The sequence below is a fragment of the Rhinatrema bivittatum genome, chromosome 12 (assembly GCF_901001135.1).
Source record: "Rhinatrema bivittatum chromosome 12, aRhiBiv1.1, whole genome shotgun sequence".
In the NCBI taxonomy this organism is placed as follows: Eukaryota; Metazoa; Chordata; class Amphibia; order Gymnophiona; family Rhinatrematidae; genus Rhinatrema; species Rhinatrema bivittatum.
In genome coordinates this window covers 3,983,941-4,002,423 of record NC_042626.1, presented here as the reverse complement: position 1 = coordinate 4,002,423, position 18,483 = coordinate 3,983,941, and the positions used below count along the sequence as shown (strand labels likewise).

Here is an 18,483-nt window from a genome sequence, read left to right as displayed (position 1 = left end):
ATTTTAATTTATTTACTCCTGTCTCAGTAGATCAGGCCCTAGATTTACTGCTGCCGCCCACGTGAGTCCTAAGCTGTCTTGGCTAACTTTCCAGTTGCTCAATCCCCAGATTTCATGTAACTAATCACGTTTCTTAATTCTTTTGTAAAAGGTGGTGGTTCTTAAATCACTTCAGTTCTCATGATTTGAGGATTGCAGCAGAGAAGAATGTATACAATGCATTACAGGTCCAAGGAAAACCAAACGCTGGCCAGCATGGTTAATAGTGAGGTGAAAAGCAATCTTTCAAAAAGACTGGAAAATAGGGAGGAGCAAAAGGCCTGAGTGAAAGAACTTGAAAAGAAGCTGCTGATAGAGTAGAAACCTTTTATTTTATTTATTTTATTTAAACATTTTTATATACCGGCATTAGTTGTGGACATCATGTCTGTTTACAGCAAACGGGTTAAGCTTGGAAATTACATTGTCACAGGGAAATAAAAAACTGGGAGGGGGGTAACAAGAAGTATTGCATACAGGAATTCCGGTATATAAAAATTAAAAAATAAATAAATAAATAAATAGAAATGATAACAATAACATGGTTCCTCAATGTGAGAAGAGAGAGGATAACAAAATATGGTTCCTCAATATGAGGAGAAAAGAGTAGAAGCATAATGGTCTATTTTTGGAAACGGTGTGGTAGCCTTTTATTCTGGGTAGGCTTGCTTGAACAACCATGTTTTCAATGTACTTTTCAAGTACATTAGAAGCAGAAAGCCCGTGAGTCAGCTGGGCTGGTCCGAGGGATAAGGAAATAGCAGAAAAACTAAATTAATTCTTTGCCTCTGTCTTTTCTGAGGAGCAAGTCTGGGTCCCACCCACAGTGGAAACATTTTTGATGGTGAGCAACTTAAATGAAATCACCGTGCAAGAGAAGGATGTAATAAATCAGAGAATAACAAATGACATTCACCCCAGAGTTAGGAAGGAACTCGCACATGAAGTTCTGCAACCTAGCATGTAAAACAGCTGCAGAACCTAAAGACTTTGAACTGGCCAATAAGACGCCAATTTTTAAAAAGAAGTTCAGGAGTGGTCCTGGGAATTAAGGATTGGTGAGCCGGGCAAATTGCAGAAGCTATTCCTAAAAACACAATTACTGATCAGGCAGATCCATGGCTTAATGGGGGAGAGACTTGCCTCGCCAATGTGCGTAAAGGGGAGCCGTTTGGCATAGTGTCTGGTCTTTCAGATGGCATTTGACAAAGTGCCCTGTGAGAGACTGCTAAGCAAATTGAGAGCTCATGGGATTGTAGGCAGTGTCCTATTGTGGATTGGTAACTGTATGCTTAGTTTTCTAGATGGAGAAGTCCGTATTGGGACTGGGCCATTAAGTGTATTCATAAATGATCTGGAGAAAGGAATGAGTGCGGTGACTATTTGCAGATATATTAAGAGTATTTAGGGACAGTGGATCGCAAGACACCTTGATGCAACGCGTAGGAATAGAGAAGAAATTGGGATACATCAGGAACCATTAAGTGAATTGCTTAAGCGAAAATGAAAAATATTTATTATAGCAAATGATACAAAATTGTTTCAAATCATTAAAAGAGCAGCAGCTTGTGAGGAATTTGAGATTAGGAGACTGGCATCTAAATGGCAGATGCAGTTTAATGTGGCCGAGTGTAGGTAAAAATAATCCCAATTATACATACACAAAGCTGCTTCCACATTAGGAGTCACCATCCAGGAGAAGGATCTCGGAGTCTTTGTGGACGATACCTTGACACTTTCAGCTCAGTGTGCAGTGGCAGTCAAGAAGGCAAATACAATACTAGGGATTATCTAGAAAGGAACAGAGAATGTCCTAATACCTTTGTATAGATCCATGGCGGGACCGCACAAGACATAGCGCACATAAAGTACAGAGAAGGGCAACCAAAATGATAAAGGCGATGGAAAAGCTTCCTTGCAGAGAAAGCTAAACAGCTTAGGGTTCATTAGCTTGGAAAAGAAGGGGATAGGATTGAGATTTATAAAATCATGTGGTGGAACGGTTATTTATCCTTTCAACTAACATTAGGATGTTAAGCGCAAAATCGTGCTTAAGGCGCTTTTCCACAGTCACAAGGGAACCACACCAAAGTTTTGGATAACCAAATTTAATTTTTTTTTTTATTGTATATCAATAAGCTGTACAGGGGACGCTCAATGAAACTAGGAACTGGAAGATTTAAAAGAAATTGTAGGAAGTAACTCTTCACAATGGAGCTGTGGAGTTCAATTCTTGAAGCTCCACAACCAAGTCTTAGCCAGGCAGACTTGGGAAATCCGGCGCTTATCTCTAGGATCAGCTACTGAGGACCTGCTGGGCCGGACCCGTTGGACCTTGGTCTGACCCAGAAAAGGCACACTTGTTCTTAAGAGCCTGCCGTGAGTTACAATTGATGTCCTATTCTCCAGATGGAATAGAGCAGCGACAGACAGGAAGTACCGAATTATTTTAACCTAGAGCTGTCTAGGAGGGAGTGAAGCTCATCTTAAATTTCCTTCTTAGAGGAAATAAGGAGATCAGGATCAACAAACACACAAATATCCCCTCGATACCCCACTAAACGTAATTTGTGCAATTCTCTGATCTGTTTTCTTGCTTATATATTCGTGTGCTGTTGGGTTCCCTCCTTGGTGCCATTGGATTTACATAGATGCATTAGAATATGTGTATTTTTCTTTTGTAGTTATGTGATAGATTGGACTCTTGTTCCATGGTTTAATACCGGATGCTGTATTCAGGCTTTGGACGGCAGCACAGATTTTCTTTTCAGATTTACAGTGGGTTCTCCAAGCCTCTGTAATAGCTGTTCATGAGCTGTCCCCCAGAAACGTGTTCAAACCCTTTGTAAATGCAGGCATATTACTGCCTTCCCCACATTCTCCAGCAGCAAATTCCATAGACTGAGGAGGGGTGCTCATTTGCTTCATTGTAGATAGGCAAATTAAAATATGTTTAAAATGTTTCAACTGAAGACCTCAGAAATGCAGCTTGTGGGTTAATGGCAGAGAGAGAGCTTTGAGGTCATCAAGTTTTACATACTGATCAATAATTCAGACGGGGGACCTCCACCTAACACTGATGCCAGATGGGAAGATACAATTTGCAGTTTGTCAAAGGCGATGTATTGCTTTTCTGCTGGTTGCATGAATTCATACAGTGCCATCAGCTTTGGGATCCTTTATATGAAGAAAATGACTTTCACAGCCATTTGAATTATGGAGACCTTGACTTAGACTAGAAAAGGCTTGATCCTTCTTAACGTAAAATCAAGTAAAACTAAAAACAAATCGATGCATTTACTGTGGCTTCTTTCTGTTCATAAAGGGAACTCCTTCTGCGGTCCTGGATAAGATCCGGCAGGACTGCCAGCCGCTCCCTCTGGATGGTACCCACCATTGCTGTGTAACCCTTTGAAGTCTGGTTTCTTTAGTGATGGCTTCTTACAGTGGCTGAGCTCGTCTGTTCTTTCTCCACTGGCATTGAGTGGAGTGGAGCTTTGTAATCAGATGCACGGAATCATCTCCATTCCTTTGCACGTTCTTGTTTAATTTGCTGGGCTTGCATGTACACTAAGCCATATCCTTTTCGGCTCCTATTGCATGTTTTAATTACTTGATTACTTTGTGGGGTAGAGCTTGCCAGTTTGCATTGCTGGCATGCTTTCAGACTTCCGCCAGCTGCAATACTGTTTGAGGAGAGAGCAGGCTTCATACTTCAGCAGGGACTCTCTTTTTTGAGCTGGTACAACGTATGTGTAGTAGCATTATAAAAATGTTTAGTGCTAGTAGGCACCTTTCTAACATCCCTGGTATTGGACAGTGATGGTGTTGCTTTTCTGCTGCCCAGGAATACTTAGTTTCATTGCTCCATGGTACTAGTGATTCAGGCTTAGTTTATTTAATTGCACATAATCTCAAATAACCTGGTGCCACTGACTGAAGCACAAGTACCCTGGCAGAATGAACCGCTGTTTGTAAGAGGGCGGTTTTTCTTTCAGTCCTTCATGGGTTTGATTAGAACTGAATCTCCTAGTTAATAACTGTTACAATCCTTCTCTACTAGAGCTGTATGCCAGTAAGACTGACACATCTAATCAGAGAAAAAAGTTGAGTAGCTGGCAAAGATTAGATAAGGACACACTTTGTTTTTTTAATTAGCTAGCTCACAGTCCATTTCAGTGGTTCCAGCAAATGAAGCATGCCAATACCTAGATTCTGCCAGAAGATAACTTGCGTAAAGAGTAGATAGTCTCTTTGATTTTATAAAGCTCAGGGTAGTAGATGGTGTGGCCATGATGTGAGAACCAGATGATCAATATTTCAAGAGGAATGTATACCAACGCACGCCAGCAGCACCAAGGACACAGATGAATACCGCTTTGTCCATCATTTGAATGTCTGAGTTTTGGTGCGGTATCTGGATGTTTCAGAACCAGTCCAAAAGATGGACCACCTGTTTGTCCTTCATGGAGGAAGGAAGCAAGGCAAACCAGCTTCACAAGCTACCATAGTTCGCTGGGTTAAGGAGGTGGTCACGGGAGCCTGTGTGGAGGCAGGAAAGCCATTACCCCTTCAGGTTATTTATTTATTTATCGAGTTTTCTATACCATCCGGTTTCGCCATCACAACGATTTACAAAGTTTCGATATTTAACAGAGTGTTCAGAAATTCACGTGCTTGTTAACATAGTTATCGTAGTCCTTATAAAAATAGTTTGGTTGCTAAACTGTTCAGGTTAAATTACGTGCTTTGTATTGGTTCTGCATGTTTATATGGGCCGGTAGGAAGGGAAGTTGTAGCATAGAGTCATTGGGTGTTTTGGTAGGCTTTGAACATCCAAATTTTTAGTTCTTTTTTGAAAGTTTTTAGATTTTGCTGTGTTCTCAGTTCGGTTGGGAGGGTGTTCCAGAGTTCGGGGCTTCCTAGGGATATGGCTCTCTTCCGAGCTGAGGTAAGTTGTTTGTGGAGAGCAGGTGGAATTTTTAATAGACCTTTGTTAGCTGAGCGGAGATTTTGGTTTGGTGAGTGGAGTTTTATAGATGCACTTAGCCAGTTTGTTTTTCATATATTATTTTGTGTATTATGAATAGTATTTTGTAGTCTATCCTGTGTTTTATTGGGAGCCAGTGTAGTGAAATGAGTTGGAGTAATGTGATCGTATTTTTTCGTTCCTGTGAGTATTCTGGTGGCTGTATTTTGAAGGATTTGGAGAGGTCGGATGGTGGTGAGAGGTAAGTTGAATAGAAGGGAGTTGCAGTAATCCAAGTTGGAGAAGATGAGTAGTTGGAGAACTGTTCTGAAGTCGTTGGGGGAAAGGAAAGGTTTTAGATGTCGTAGGGTTAGGAGTTTGTGATATCCGTCTTTGATTTTTGCGGAGATGTGGTTCTTGAAGGATAGTTCTTTGTCGATTATGACTCCTAGGTTGTGGGCATGGGTGACAGGGGAGATTGCTGTCTTTTGATTCATTATGTTGAGTGGTGGTATGTGCATAGGGTTGTTCTTTCTATCCAGCATGATTATTTCTGTCTTATCAATGTTTAGGATGTGTCTCATGTTGGTTAGTAGTTGCTTTATTTTGGTGAGGTAATTGGCTGTTTTTTTGTAGGTGTCTTCCAGAGAATTGTGTATTGGGATAAGTATTTGGATGTCATCAGCATATATATGAAGTGAGTTAGTTTAAGGTTTGAGAGGAAGTGGCATATCGGGAGAAGATAAATGTTGAAGAGTGTCGCCGATAGTGCGGAGCCTTGGGGAACTCCAGTGTCGAGGTTTATTTTCTTTGAGAGGGTGTCGTTGATTGACACCTGGTAGGTTCTTTGTGATAGGATGAGAACCATTGAAGGGTTTTTTCAGTTACACCAATTTCGGATAGACGGTCAATCAGTATTGAATGGTTTTCCGTGTCAAAGGCTGCTGATAGGTCTAGTAGGACTAGAAGGTAGCTGTGGTTAAAGCTCATTCCACTAGGGCTCAGGCAGTCTCATGGGCGGAAGTTAGACTGCTGTCTCCTATTGACATCTGCCGAACGGCGACTTGGTCCTCCTTGCACACCTTCCCCAGGTTCTATCACCTGGACATTCAGGCCCGGGAGGACACAGTCGTTGCAAGGGCAGTGTTAACTGGACCGCAGGCAGCCTCCTGCCCTGATTGGGAGTAGCTTTCCAAATCTCATTGGTCCTGAGTCCATCTGGCTGCACGCTAGGAAATGGAGAAATTACTTTCCTGATAATTTCATTTTCCTTAGTATAGACAGAGGGACTCAGCATCCCATCCCCAGCTACCCATGAACGGTGCTAAGGATTCACCCGTAGAGTGGATATCAATTCCAAGAGATTACGGATAAGCCGTCATCCACTCCCTAGATCCAGGGCATCTATAATCTTACTGGGGTTTATTTATTTTATTTATTTAAAATCTTTTCTGTACCGTCGTTAAGTAGTATACCATCACAACGGTTGACAGTGAGGCACATATATACATCTCTGGAAAATGTATGTTAATACTATCTATAGGAAGTGCTATTAAAGTCAGTGTTTGGTTGAGTACAGTTACGGTTATCCGTTTTTAATCAAGTTTTTTTCGGTAGTAGGTCCACAGTGGCCTTTGAAGAGAATACTGAGGGGCCGAGGTCACTGCAGGGGGGGATCTAGGGTGACTTCAGCTTTGAAACCTGACTCTGTCTCCATCTGCTGGCAGGGGAGCATAACCCATTGGTCCTGAGTCCCTCTGTCTACACTAAGGACAACAAAATTATCAGGTAAGTAATTTCTCCATTTTATTCTGTATATAAGGCTTGTTGATAACCTGCATGGAGCAGCATTACTACCATAAAAAACTTACTGGACAGATTGGATGGATCATTTGGTCTTTTTCTGCTGTCTATACTGTTACTATTCCTTTTCAAATAATTCCTAACATATTTGCTTTTTTCTCACCACTGCCGCACACTGAGCTACGAATTTCAATGTGTTGGCCACAATGACAGGGTCCTTTTCCTGAGTGGTAACTTCTAATGTGGAACTCAGCATTAGTACAAAAAGCTGGGAGCATTTTTCTCTGTGCATCACTGTGCACTTGTCCACATTAAACTTCATCTGCTATTTAAAATGCCTTGTGAGTCTTCATACACTTACATTTTTCATCCTGCAGTCTAAATACAAATCAAGATGCATTAAGCAGAAGTTTCACTCATCTGCACAATATACTCTACATTTTCATCCTGAAATAATTATTGAAATATTCCCAAAGTACTGCCTAAGAATAAAAACCAGGCTTGATTGCACAAGTGTTCACACCCTTTATCGTAGCAAACCCAAATTGGCAGTGGTTTAAAACATTGTTTTAGCAAGGCCCAGAATAAGTTAGAGCACCCATATGTCTTCCTGGATGAAGAATCAAGCTGTTGTATAACATGAATTTGAAACCAAGATCAAAAGATGCTAGAGAGCGAGCTCGTGGATATGAGAAGATGTTAGTTTGGATGTCCCGTGGGGCACTGCTGTTATGTTCTTCGCTGCAGTTTGGCAGCACCAAAACACTGCTGCGATCAGGCTCTTCCTCCTGCTACTGAAGGTGAACTATCTGAAGACTATTCTATAAACATGGCTTGTACGAGATAGCAAGAAGGAAGCCACTGTGGAAGAAAAGCCATGTGACGCATGCCGCATAACATTTGCAGGGGGCATAGTTTTGTGAAACCTTTTGCTCTCCGTGGCTGTAAAAAGCAGCGCACCAGCCCTGCAGTAAAGCATGGAGGGGCAGCATTAGGTTGTGGGGGAGGAGGGGTGAGGGAAAGATGCACAATGCAAAGTACAGGCAGATCCTGGAGGAAAACCTGTCCACTCTGTCATGGGACAATGATCCTAGGCACAGAGCAAAAGCAATGAGGTGGCTGAGCCACAAGAAAGTGAACGTCCGCGAGAGGCCCAGACAAAGCCAAACCTAAATCCAACAAACTCCGGGGCTCAGACAATCCGCAGCCAACCTGCAAGAGCCTGAGCGCGTCTGCCAAGAAGAGTGGGAAACGGCGCCAGCTCGCTGGGCAAACCTGCTCGACACTTATCCTACAAAAGTGACAACTTACACAACTGAAATCTTTCTTTTGCAGTATTTCTGTAGTTCACAGTGAAACTCCTACTTTAATGCATTTTGATTGGTATTTTTTGACGACAGAATGTGAAACTGTACAAGGGTGTGAAGACTTTTACAAGGCACTGTGGATGCCCAATTCTCCAGTCCTCCTGCAATTCCCCAGCGTGCCTGTGTTTTGATAACTTTTTGAGGTTCCATCTGTTAACTGTATGTCATTTAGGCCTAAGCTACCTGTGACATTGTAATGTCAGCTGCATATCTCTGTGACTGAATCCAAATGTATGGTGTTCCTTACCAGGGCAGCAGGGCTGCATGTCATTCCCCTGCCATGAGGAGGAGTACCTGAGACTGACGGTGAACTGCTGCTGTCCGTGCATCATCATACTGGGCCAGAGCTGCAATGCACGTTGCCATGTTCTTAATATGCTTCTGGGCAGCCGACTTCTACCGACCAACAAACACACCAGTGAGGAGAACTGCAGCCGACGGCGAATTCATTTCAAGCATGGCAAGCAGACGCAGGTTAGCCTGGCACTGCCCCAGCAGTATGAGCTGGTGCATCTTATGGCAGCCAGTCAGGGGCACTGGGACACCATTCCAGAAGAGGACCTGGAGATCCATGAGAATGAGGACCCCGCACACCGACTAGCAGAGCTGGAGGTGACTCTGCCCCACTTGCTTCTGCAGGTAGGTGACTGGTGCTGTGAGTGAATCTCGGCTCTCTCCTGACTTACTATGGGTAGTGCCACTGACAGGTCTCGGCACACTAAGAGACTGATTTTTTGCAGATTTGGTTCAGGTGTGCAGCTTTGCTCTGCTTTTTCTCCAGGCAGTGGTCAGCATTGCCCTAACTTGGTTTTGGGATTTTGTTGGGGTGCATTGTAAAGTTCAGGTTTTGTTTGTACATACATGAGCAAGCTACCAAAAAGTTTAGAAATACATTTGGCATATGTAGGTCAACAGGAAGCAGGATGACTGCTCAGCTGCTCACAGCCTCTGTAGGTTTCTCATGACAGTGACAGAGATTGCTTTGTCTGGCTTGTGCTATATTTGATGTGAACCGAATGAAAACAAATGCTTGGATTCATTAAGAAAGAGATGGGAAAAGCAAGAGAGAGTGATTGCAGATGAAGACCAGATTTCAGCTGGGAACCAAGTGGGCTTCTGATTTGGGCGTAAAGACTGAGATAGATCTTAACTGCTTTTGTAGGGACTGATGTTAATTTCAAACAGCCTGCATGAATTGGAGACCATGCATATGTCAATTTCTCATCCACATTGTGGATATCTAAGTCACTGGACAGATTTGGGAAGTCCTCTTCCAATCCTGCCTCCATATTGAGTAAATTGCTGAATGTCCCTGCCTTTAACCCCTCAGTGAATCTCTTTACTTTCAGGCATGATTAAGCTGTAGGGTTTTCATGCAAACCATTGTCACAAAACAGATGTGCTTTTTGGAGGAACCTGCATCCCATTTGGCCTCCTGAATAGCTGACTGTTGCCCTTGAAGTTCTGGAGCCTCTGCCAAATGCTCTGGGCACTTGTGAAGTCGTCCTGATGTAATTTTTCTCAGAGGTGCAATGTCTGTACTTCTATTGCTTTCTTTGCCTTTAGCTAATTTAGCACAGTTGTGCTGAGTAAATGGCATCTGTGTGTAGAGCTGGCTATTAAATACCACACATGAATATTGGCACTCGGAACCCTCCTGGGTAGAGGGAAATAGGTCCAAAAAGCGAAAGGAAACCCATGTTTTTGGGCATCTAGGAATCCAATAAAAGTTTTTCTTATAGAAGCTTGACAGTAATAGCTGATGTGTCTGATATTTTCTGGTAGGTAACCAGAGACAGAGGGGTCTTTCTGTGATGAAAAAGTTCCAGAATAATGTTCAGGTTGCTTTTAACGGGAACATGCTGCAGGGAGCGTGGACTTTTCACTGCAACTATAATTTGACTGCTGAAAAAGGTGCTGATGAGATAAGATGGTAAAATTTGAAGCTGGGAGGGCAGGAGGCCAGTCTAAGGCAGGATACTTTGGTAGTCAGCAGAAGCTCACTGCAGAGCTGGAGTGAAACCAGTGCTGTGGGGATAGTGGGGTCTAATGGGATCCAGCTCCTTCTGGTATTGGACAGGAATTTTTTACAGCTTTTGGTTTTCTGCCTTGGGGTTTTTCAGGTCTGTTGCATAGTTTACCTAAAACAGAATGAAGGATGTGGTCAAAATGTACTTTTAAAAACATGTTCTCATTTGGACCAGAAGAAAACTTATCTAGAAAGGTGCAATTAATAGGAGTGTCCCATTACAGCATGTGGTGGTGGTGGTGGTTACATTTTCACCCAGATGTTTAATACTAGAGTAATTTGTTAAAGTACTTCAGTCTGTGACCAGCTGAGAGAATTGCAGTATCATTAGGAGTGCATGCTCTGTGCTGACACAGGCAGGGGTGTTTATGGGGTAACAGATCTGGGAGTCTCCAGACTCCTGGGTCTTAGGAGGTACCGTCTTGCAGGTTAATTCTTCAGATCCTCAGAACAGATTCAGATTGGTTTTCTCTTTGCTCAATGTTAGAAGATAAGATTATTAAAGCTAGCGGTTTGGCACTTCTGCTGTTACTGCTTCAGGGTGGGTGTGTGGGCTCTAGGCTAACCTGATTGTGTGGAATCGCCTGTCCCAATCTCTGTCTTGGTAGGATTAGCTTGCATTGTAAAAGATGTAGTGGTCCGTGTAAATCTTGGAGGATAAAACCATTTGGAACCTCTTCATCTTAGCTGGATTAGGTGGCAGCATGTTGCTGTTTAATGGCTTCTTTGCATGTCTCCAGGGTTGATGGCGCGCATACATTACACTGGGGCAAATGAAATTGAAACAGGTTTTCCTTGGGGGCAAGCAAGACAAACCCGAGTGACACTTTAAATGTCTTCCCTGAGAGTGCCTTTTTTCCCCCTTTAGGAGTTGGACATTGTGGTAGCTCCTTGTCAAGGATTTCAGAAGGCTGAGGATATTTTGGACAATTACTTTCACCATGTCCAGCCGGTTGTAATGTTTGCTGTCAGCAAGGATAAACTTTCTGAGCTGGATGAGAATGAACTTCGGGGCATTCAGGAGAAGTTCTCCTCCTTACCGGTTTTCTTCCTTAAAGTGCCATCCTTCGGCGGCTCAGAGCTCATTACTCCCAGGGAGCCTGAGAGCGAGCACTCCCTTCTGCATTACCAGCTGCAGGACCTGGGTTACTTAGACAACAGCAGCGGGGCTCCCAGCCTGCTGGTGGAACAGTTTGAGCAGCTACGGCGACTCTGTCAGTTCTCCAGGCAGGTGCTGCAGCAACGCTTGGTGAGTGAGTCCATGGCTCTGAACAGGATCCACTGCCGCTGGCTTGATGTCTTCATAAATCAGGCATTTGACATGCAGCGGGACCTGCAGATCACCCCCAAGCGGCTGGAGTACACACACAGCAAAGAGAATGAGCTTTTTGAGTCCCTGATGGGTATTGCTGACCGCAAGCAGGAGGAGATGAAGGAGATGATTGTGGAGACCCTCAACAGCATGACGGAAGAGCTGCTGGAGGACGCTGCCAATATACAGTTCAAAGGTAAGATGGGCCCACTGGATTGGCGGTCACCTTGTTAGATGTAATGTACTCTGCTTGTATGCACACCCCTGGAAGCTTGCAAAGAATGAGCATTTGCCCATAACTGCATATGTTGCGTCATCTTTCTGTATCTCATGAGCAGAATTTTCCTGTTGCTGAGTTTTGACTGAAAAGTATGGTTGTTTTTTAATACCAGAGTTATACTAGTAGTGTGCATTGTTTGTGGTAGCAGCCTGTCTTATTCCTGAGTCTCCCGTTAACCTGGTATGGTTTGCCTTAATTTTACTATTTTGAATAAGGTGTGTGCATTTTATTGCCACCTCTGGGGCTTTCTCAGATTAGTGCATAACATTGATTTATTTCCCTGCCTTCCTACAGATATAATCATTCCTGAGAATGGGGAGCCCATTAGCACTCGAGATATTAAATGCTGCATCAGGCAGATTCAGGATCTGATCATCTCTCGCTTAAACCAAGCTGTAGCTAACAAGCTGATCAGCTCTATGGATTATCTGCGGGAAAGCTTTGTAGGGACATTGGAGAGGTGCCTGGAGAGCTTGGAGAAATCACAGCTGGAGTCCTCAGCACACATGACAAGTAACCACCTCAAACAGGTAACAGCAAGGGAGGACTGAGACTGTAAGGGGAGCATCCTTTTGCCTAGTGCTGTAGTACTCAGGAGGTATAAATCCAGTATTGAGGGGCAAATTTAAAAAAAATCAGGGCCGTTAGGCCAGGACTTACACAAAACTTTTATGAGTAGTTGTGAAATTTAAACTTTCATGTGAGTAAAGCATTCAAGTGAAAGTTTTTAAATCCTTAGTGTACCACGCTGCCAGTAAAATCAGTCTGCTGAAGAACTTTTGGGGATAGACTTAAAGATCTAAACATGTACATGCTAGAAGAAAGTCGAGAGAGGGGAGATATGATAGAGAGACATTCAGATATCTCAAAGGTTTCCATGCATAGGAGGGGAGCCTCTTTAAGTGGAAAGGAGGCTCTAGAACAAGGGGTCATGGGATAAGGGTGAACGGCGGTAGATTCGGGAGTAATCTTAGGAAATACTTCTTTACAGAGAGGGTGGTGGATGCATGGAAGAGCCTCTCCCAGTGGAGGAGGTGGAGACAGTATCTGAATTCAGGAAAGCATGGTATAAATACAGTGGGAGATGTCTTGAGTGTGTGATGGGAATTGTAAGAACTGGATACATCGGATGGATGGGCAAGCTAGATGGGCCATGTGGTCTTTTTCCCGTTGATAAGGAGGCTAAATTAGCCATGCTGTCTGGTATGTCCTCCGGCAGCCCCGGGGCAGAGCTTCTATCCAAGATCACAGAGCTTTGACTCTGTGCACCTGCGCGAGTCTTCCTGCGCAATCGCCATTTCTCCTCAGTCTGTCGTCTTCCGCGCTGCTAGCTACACGTAGAGCTCTTCTCTTGTCTCCTCGGAAGGATTATTCACGCAAGTGCTCACTCAAACAGCACTTAAGTGCTACCATGGCGCCCAAGCCACCAGGATTTAAATATTACCAATGCGGCAAAGTTATGTCCATTACAGATGGGTTATAACTATTGCCTCATCTGCCTGGGCCCTGAACATGACCAGTCCACCAGCAGGGATTGTGGTCGGATGTTGCCCAGGGCCCAAAAGATTGCAAGACTAAGGGAGGAAGGGGACAAGCTCGTATGCCCTGCGTTGGAATGGCTCTCTTCACACTCATCCCCGGGGCCAAAGATACATCGAGCTGGAAAGACAAGGAGAGCCTCCTTCCTGGGCCCACCGAGCGGGAAAACAGGGCAGAACCAGGTTGGACATGCTCCCCCCATGCCCCAAGGAAACACCAGGTGTCAGGGGATGCGTTGGTAAGACCTACGCCCAAAACAGTGTCTACAGGGTTGAAACCCACGGACCGATGCAGTTATTGAAGCAGAGCAAGCATAACACTTGACGTAAGAGCAACCTGATGCTTGTGTCGAAGAGGGAAGGACTCGATGCAGGGCCACAACGCACTGAAGCATAGCTCACAAGCGCCGTTCACGTTGACGCAGATAAGACAATGCAGGACCACGTAACGAAGATCCGTCCATCGAACCTGACGCAGGAAGAGACTGGGGAAGCACAAACCTTCCCAGAAGCAGGCTTCTCACAAGGGAAAACAAGAGAAAAGGATCCTCAAGTGGTATTCTTGTTGGAGGAGCTCTTGGAGCTGGGTTTCTTGGATGTGGAGCTGCTCTGATGACCATTTCTCAGTGGGATCCTCTGGATCATCCCAGAGAGTATACTCAGACATGTCTACTGTGCAAAGAAGAAAAAGGCACTCGCCTCAATGACAGGAGCCCTTGGCAAAAAGACACAAACCATCGCGCAGGGACGAGAATCCAACTGAACGCAGTAGGACATCTGATTCTACCATCCTCTTAGCCACAGCACCTCCTCCAACTAGAAGGGCTATGTCCACCCTGGACCAAAGGGCAGGAAGGAATCACACCCTTCACCCAGCAGAAGAGGGAGGATTAGCTTCCCAAGCGAGGCCTCCGCTCTTGGGTTTGGCACCTTTTTGATTTCAATATTCAAAATTGCCCCACCTTCTCAAACAGAGTAAGATAGGTCCTCTTGGGGAGAAGACTGTTCTGGTGGTTCTGAGCAATTTTTTCACATCCCTGGAGAGTGGCAAGCAAGGGTGTCAACCAATCAGCCCCTCGACGGAAGAATTTCCCCCTGCAAGGGAGTCCTTGTCCCCACCATGGGAGGATTTAGCCTACGAGATGAGACAATAAACCTTCATCTACAGTTCTCCCTGCAACCAGACTTGGAGCCCAGAGACTCCCCTCAGACCTCACTGGGATCCTCCACAGGAATATGTTCCATCCTGCTGGAGGAACCACCAGAACCTTCTTCGCCCCAAGAGGACCTATCTTACTCTGTTTGAGAAGGTGGGGGCAATTTTGAATATTGAAATCAAAAAGGTGCCAAACCCAAGAGCGGAGGTCTTGGGTATTTTAAAGATCTTTGAAGTTCCAGCTGAGCCTACAGTCTTGCCCTCCCATGCAGTCCTTGACACAGTAATGGACAAGACATGGGAATCCCCCTTCTCGGGACCAGCAACATCCAGGAAAACAGACCTTAAGTTCCGGATGAGGAAGTCTCCATACTACGGAACAGTGCAACTGACACATGCTTCTGAGTTGTAGAATCAGCCATGAAGAAATCTAAAAAGACTAGGCTCCACTTGAACACTCCGCCAGGAAGGGACAACCATTACTTGGATGAGTTCGGGTGGAAAGCCTTCCAAGCGGCGATGTTGTATGCCAAGATTCAACATCAATTCTACATCACTCAATGCTTGAGTGTCTACAGTCCCTGAAACTGCACTTCATGGCTGATACATCAGATGCCAAGTTGCCTCAGCCCTTCATGGATCCTCTTTCACACGGTGTATGAGGCGTTTGAAACATCGGCCCACACATCGGCAGCTGCCATTGTGGCCCGGAGAATAGCCTGGCTGAGGGCCAGTGTCATATGTGAGGATGTCCACGAGAAGTTGGCAGATCTGCCATGTAAGGGAGACAGCTTGTTTGGAGACATGCTGCAGGAGACAGTATCCCAGCTTAAGGAGCAGAACGTGGCAGTCTTATCCCTAGTTGCCCCAACGGAACAACCCTCTGCCAGGAGATATTATTCAACCCACAAAAAAAATCAATTTACCAAAGGCGGCACCCTTTCAGGACGTACACTCACTACCGTCCACCAGCGAACCAGCAGCCGCAAACTTCACAGCCCAGGAATAGACCAAGGGGCCAACGTCAGCAGAAGCAAAAGCAAGGCACCAACCCGAAGCCGCAGCAGGGTTTTTGAGGAAGGCTCATCCATGGCTACCGCTATTGGTGGGGGCAGAATATCCCAGTTTTGTGACTGTTGGGGAAACAATCACATCGGACCGTTGAGTATTGAGCATCATCTACAAGGGGTACAGGTTGAACTTCAAAAGGAATCCATCTCTCCCGTGGCTGGTTCCTTCACCGTGGGACCACATGCAAGTGCAGCTATTGCAAAAGGAAGTGGAATCACTACTAAAAGCAGCAGCAATTCAAGTGGTGCCTTCACACAGGCGCAACAAGGATTTCTATTCCCAATACTTCCTCATTCCAAAAAAAAATCAGGACGCTCCACCCAATTTTGGATTTGCGGACCCTCAAATTCATTCTCAGGGAGAAGTTCAAGATAACATCCCTCAAATCCATTCTGCCTTTTCTGCAACCCAATGATTGGAAGTGCTCGCTGGATCTCCCACATTCCAATGCACTGTTCTTAATGGTGCTACCTATGTTTCCAGGTCAGTGTATGGCATTACCATTACAAGGCACTTCCCTTTGGACTATCGTCCGCCCCGAGAATTTTCACAAAATGTTTAGCAGTGGCCCACCTGAGAGAGAAGGGGATTCAACTGTTCCCTTATTTGGACGATTGGAGTCTGGTGGCATCAGAGGTTACTACTCTTCAAGCACACTTATTGGATGTGATAAACTGCTTAGAGGGCTGGGTTTTGTAATAAACCAGAGAAATCCAGCCTTCAACTGACGCAAACTCTTCAGTTCAGTTCATAGGAGGCAGTATAAACATCGAGGGGTTTCCTGCTGGGGTCAGGGCTCAGACATTTCATGCTCTAGCTACACAATTGAAGAATTGTGCATGCCCCTCTGCACATCAAATTTTAACCCTTCTGGGACACATGGCAGGGACATGTTGTCCCACTCACTCAACTACATATGCAGTGGGGCCTAAAGGCTTAAAGGACTCAGTTTACTCAACCATTGTCCAAGATGACACTGATCCAGGCCATGGAAAAGGACATTGTATGGTGGTTGTCCACGCCAGTCCTTAATGTGGGAGCCCGGCACATCAACTAGTTCTAACCACAAGAGATTGGGGGAGCTTATTTAAAGCATGGAAAGATGCAAGGTTTATGGACACCATTGGAGAGAACACAACAAATAAACCTAGAATTGAGAGCGATCAGGAAGGCCCTCCACACATTCCGCAACCACCTTTAAGGAAGAAACATCATGGCCCACACAGTCAACCAGGTGGCCATGTTTTACATAAACAAGGAAGGAGCATCAGGTACGTTGATCCTATACAAGGAAGTGATTTGGATCCTGGAATGGGCAAAGGCACGCTCCATCTTATTGCAGGCAACTTATTTCCCAGGGATTATGAACACCAAAGCAGACAGATTCAGCAGGATATTCCATCCGTATGAGTGGGCTCTCAACCAAAAGGTAGCAAACTATTTCTTTGCTGCATGGTGTCTCCCATGTATGGACCTCTTTGCAATGATTCACAACAGAAAGGTTCGAACATTCTGCTCGGTCTACCCGAGCCAGCAGCAATTCGCATAAGATGCATTCTTCTTCCCTTAGTTGGAGGGAGTCTAGTACGCTTACTCATTGGTACTGCAGAAATGCATTATGGACATTGCAGACCTGATCCTCATTGCTCCAGGTGGCCAAGACAACTTTGGTATGCCAATCAGGTTCAGCTGTCCACTCTTACTCGTTGGGAGACAGTGTAGATCTGCTGGCTCAGGAAGGGGACACGCTGCTACGCCCCATGCACTCCATCTCACAGCTTGGAGATTGAAAGAGTATTAGACCACCTGCAGTTGTTGACAGGAGTCCGACATTTTAGTCTCTGCTAGGAAAGTTTCCACAAGGGAAACTATCAAGGTAATTGACAGCATTACATGACTTGGTGTATTGACAAGGGAATAGACCAATTCTCCTGCTCACCTGAAGCTCTACTGGAATACCTGCATACACTCTACCAATCAGGCTTGGTGACTGCATCCATCAGGGTCCATTTGAGCGCTATAGCAGCATATCACCCATTCAATGTCCTTCCCATGTCCAGCTATCCTCTGATGTCATGCTTCATGAAAGGGATCTTGAAACTGAAGCCAGCTGTAACAAAACCTCCAGTTCCTTGGGACTTAAATCTGACGTTGGAGCAGCTCATGCTCCCACTCTTTGAACCCATGGACACTGCACATATGAAATATCTCACTTGGAAAGTAGTGTTCCTGGTGGCACTGACTTCAGCAAGACGCGTTAATGAGCTACAGGCTCTAGTTCTCTACCCTCCATATTTGCAGTTCCACCATGATAAGGTTGCCTTGAGAACTCATTCCTCTTTGCAAAAGGTAATCTCAGCTTTCCATTTGAATCTATCACATTACCTACCTTTTTTCTGAAGCCACATAAAAATAACAGGGAGAGACTCCTCCACACCTTAGACTGCAAAAGGGTGCTAGCATACCACAAGCGAACGACGCAGTCAGAAAGTAGAACTTCACAGTTCTTTGTGTCCTTTAACGCAGTTGTGCCAGGGCTTCCATTTGCAACGTGTACTTGATCGAACTGGATATCCAAGTGCATTCACTTTTGTTACTCAAGACGCTTGACACAACTTTCGGACCTAGTCAAGGTGCATCAAGTAAAGAGCAGTAGCAACTTCAGTTGCACATCTCCATAATAGGTACCATTGGATATTTGCAAAGCAGCCACGTGGTCATCTCTCCATACTTTCACATAGTACTACTGTCTAGATCAGCAGGCATCTTCGGACGCAGCTCTGGATTCAGCAGTATTGAAGCCCAAGACAAGGAAATGAGGCTGTCCATGAGAGTTGCGGGTTGTGCACACAGGGACAACTACTTCTCTTAGGGGTAGACATCCACCCCTACGTCTGCATACTACAGTGTGTGTAAATC

At 44.9% G+C, this 18,483-nt stretch overlaps 1 protein-coding gene across 1 annotated transcript in view; it reads left to right on the top strand.

The window, feature by feature from the left end:
- The window catches only part of DSTYK (dual serine/threonine and tyrosine protein kinase), a 46,577-nt gene that overhangs the window by 12,229 nt on the left and 15,865 nt on the right, over nt 1-18,483 (top strand). The window contains exons 2-4 of the mRNA XM_029573860.1: nt 8,429-8,817; nt 11,076-11,715; nt 12,094-12,329. Coding sequence (XP_029429720.1) covers nt 8,429-8,817; nt 11,076-11,715; nt 12,094-12,329 — 1,265 coding nt within the window. The remainder of the gene's footprint in view (nt 1-8,428; nt 8,818-11,075; nt 11,716-12,093; nt 12,330-18,483) is intronic.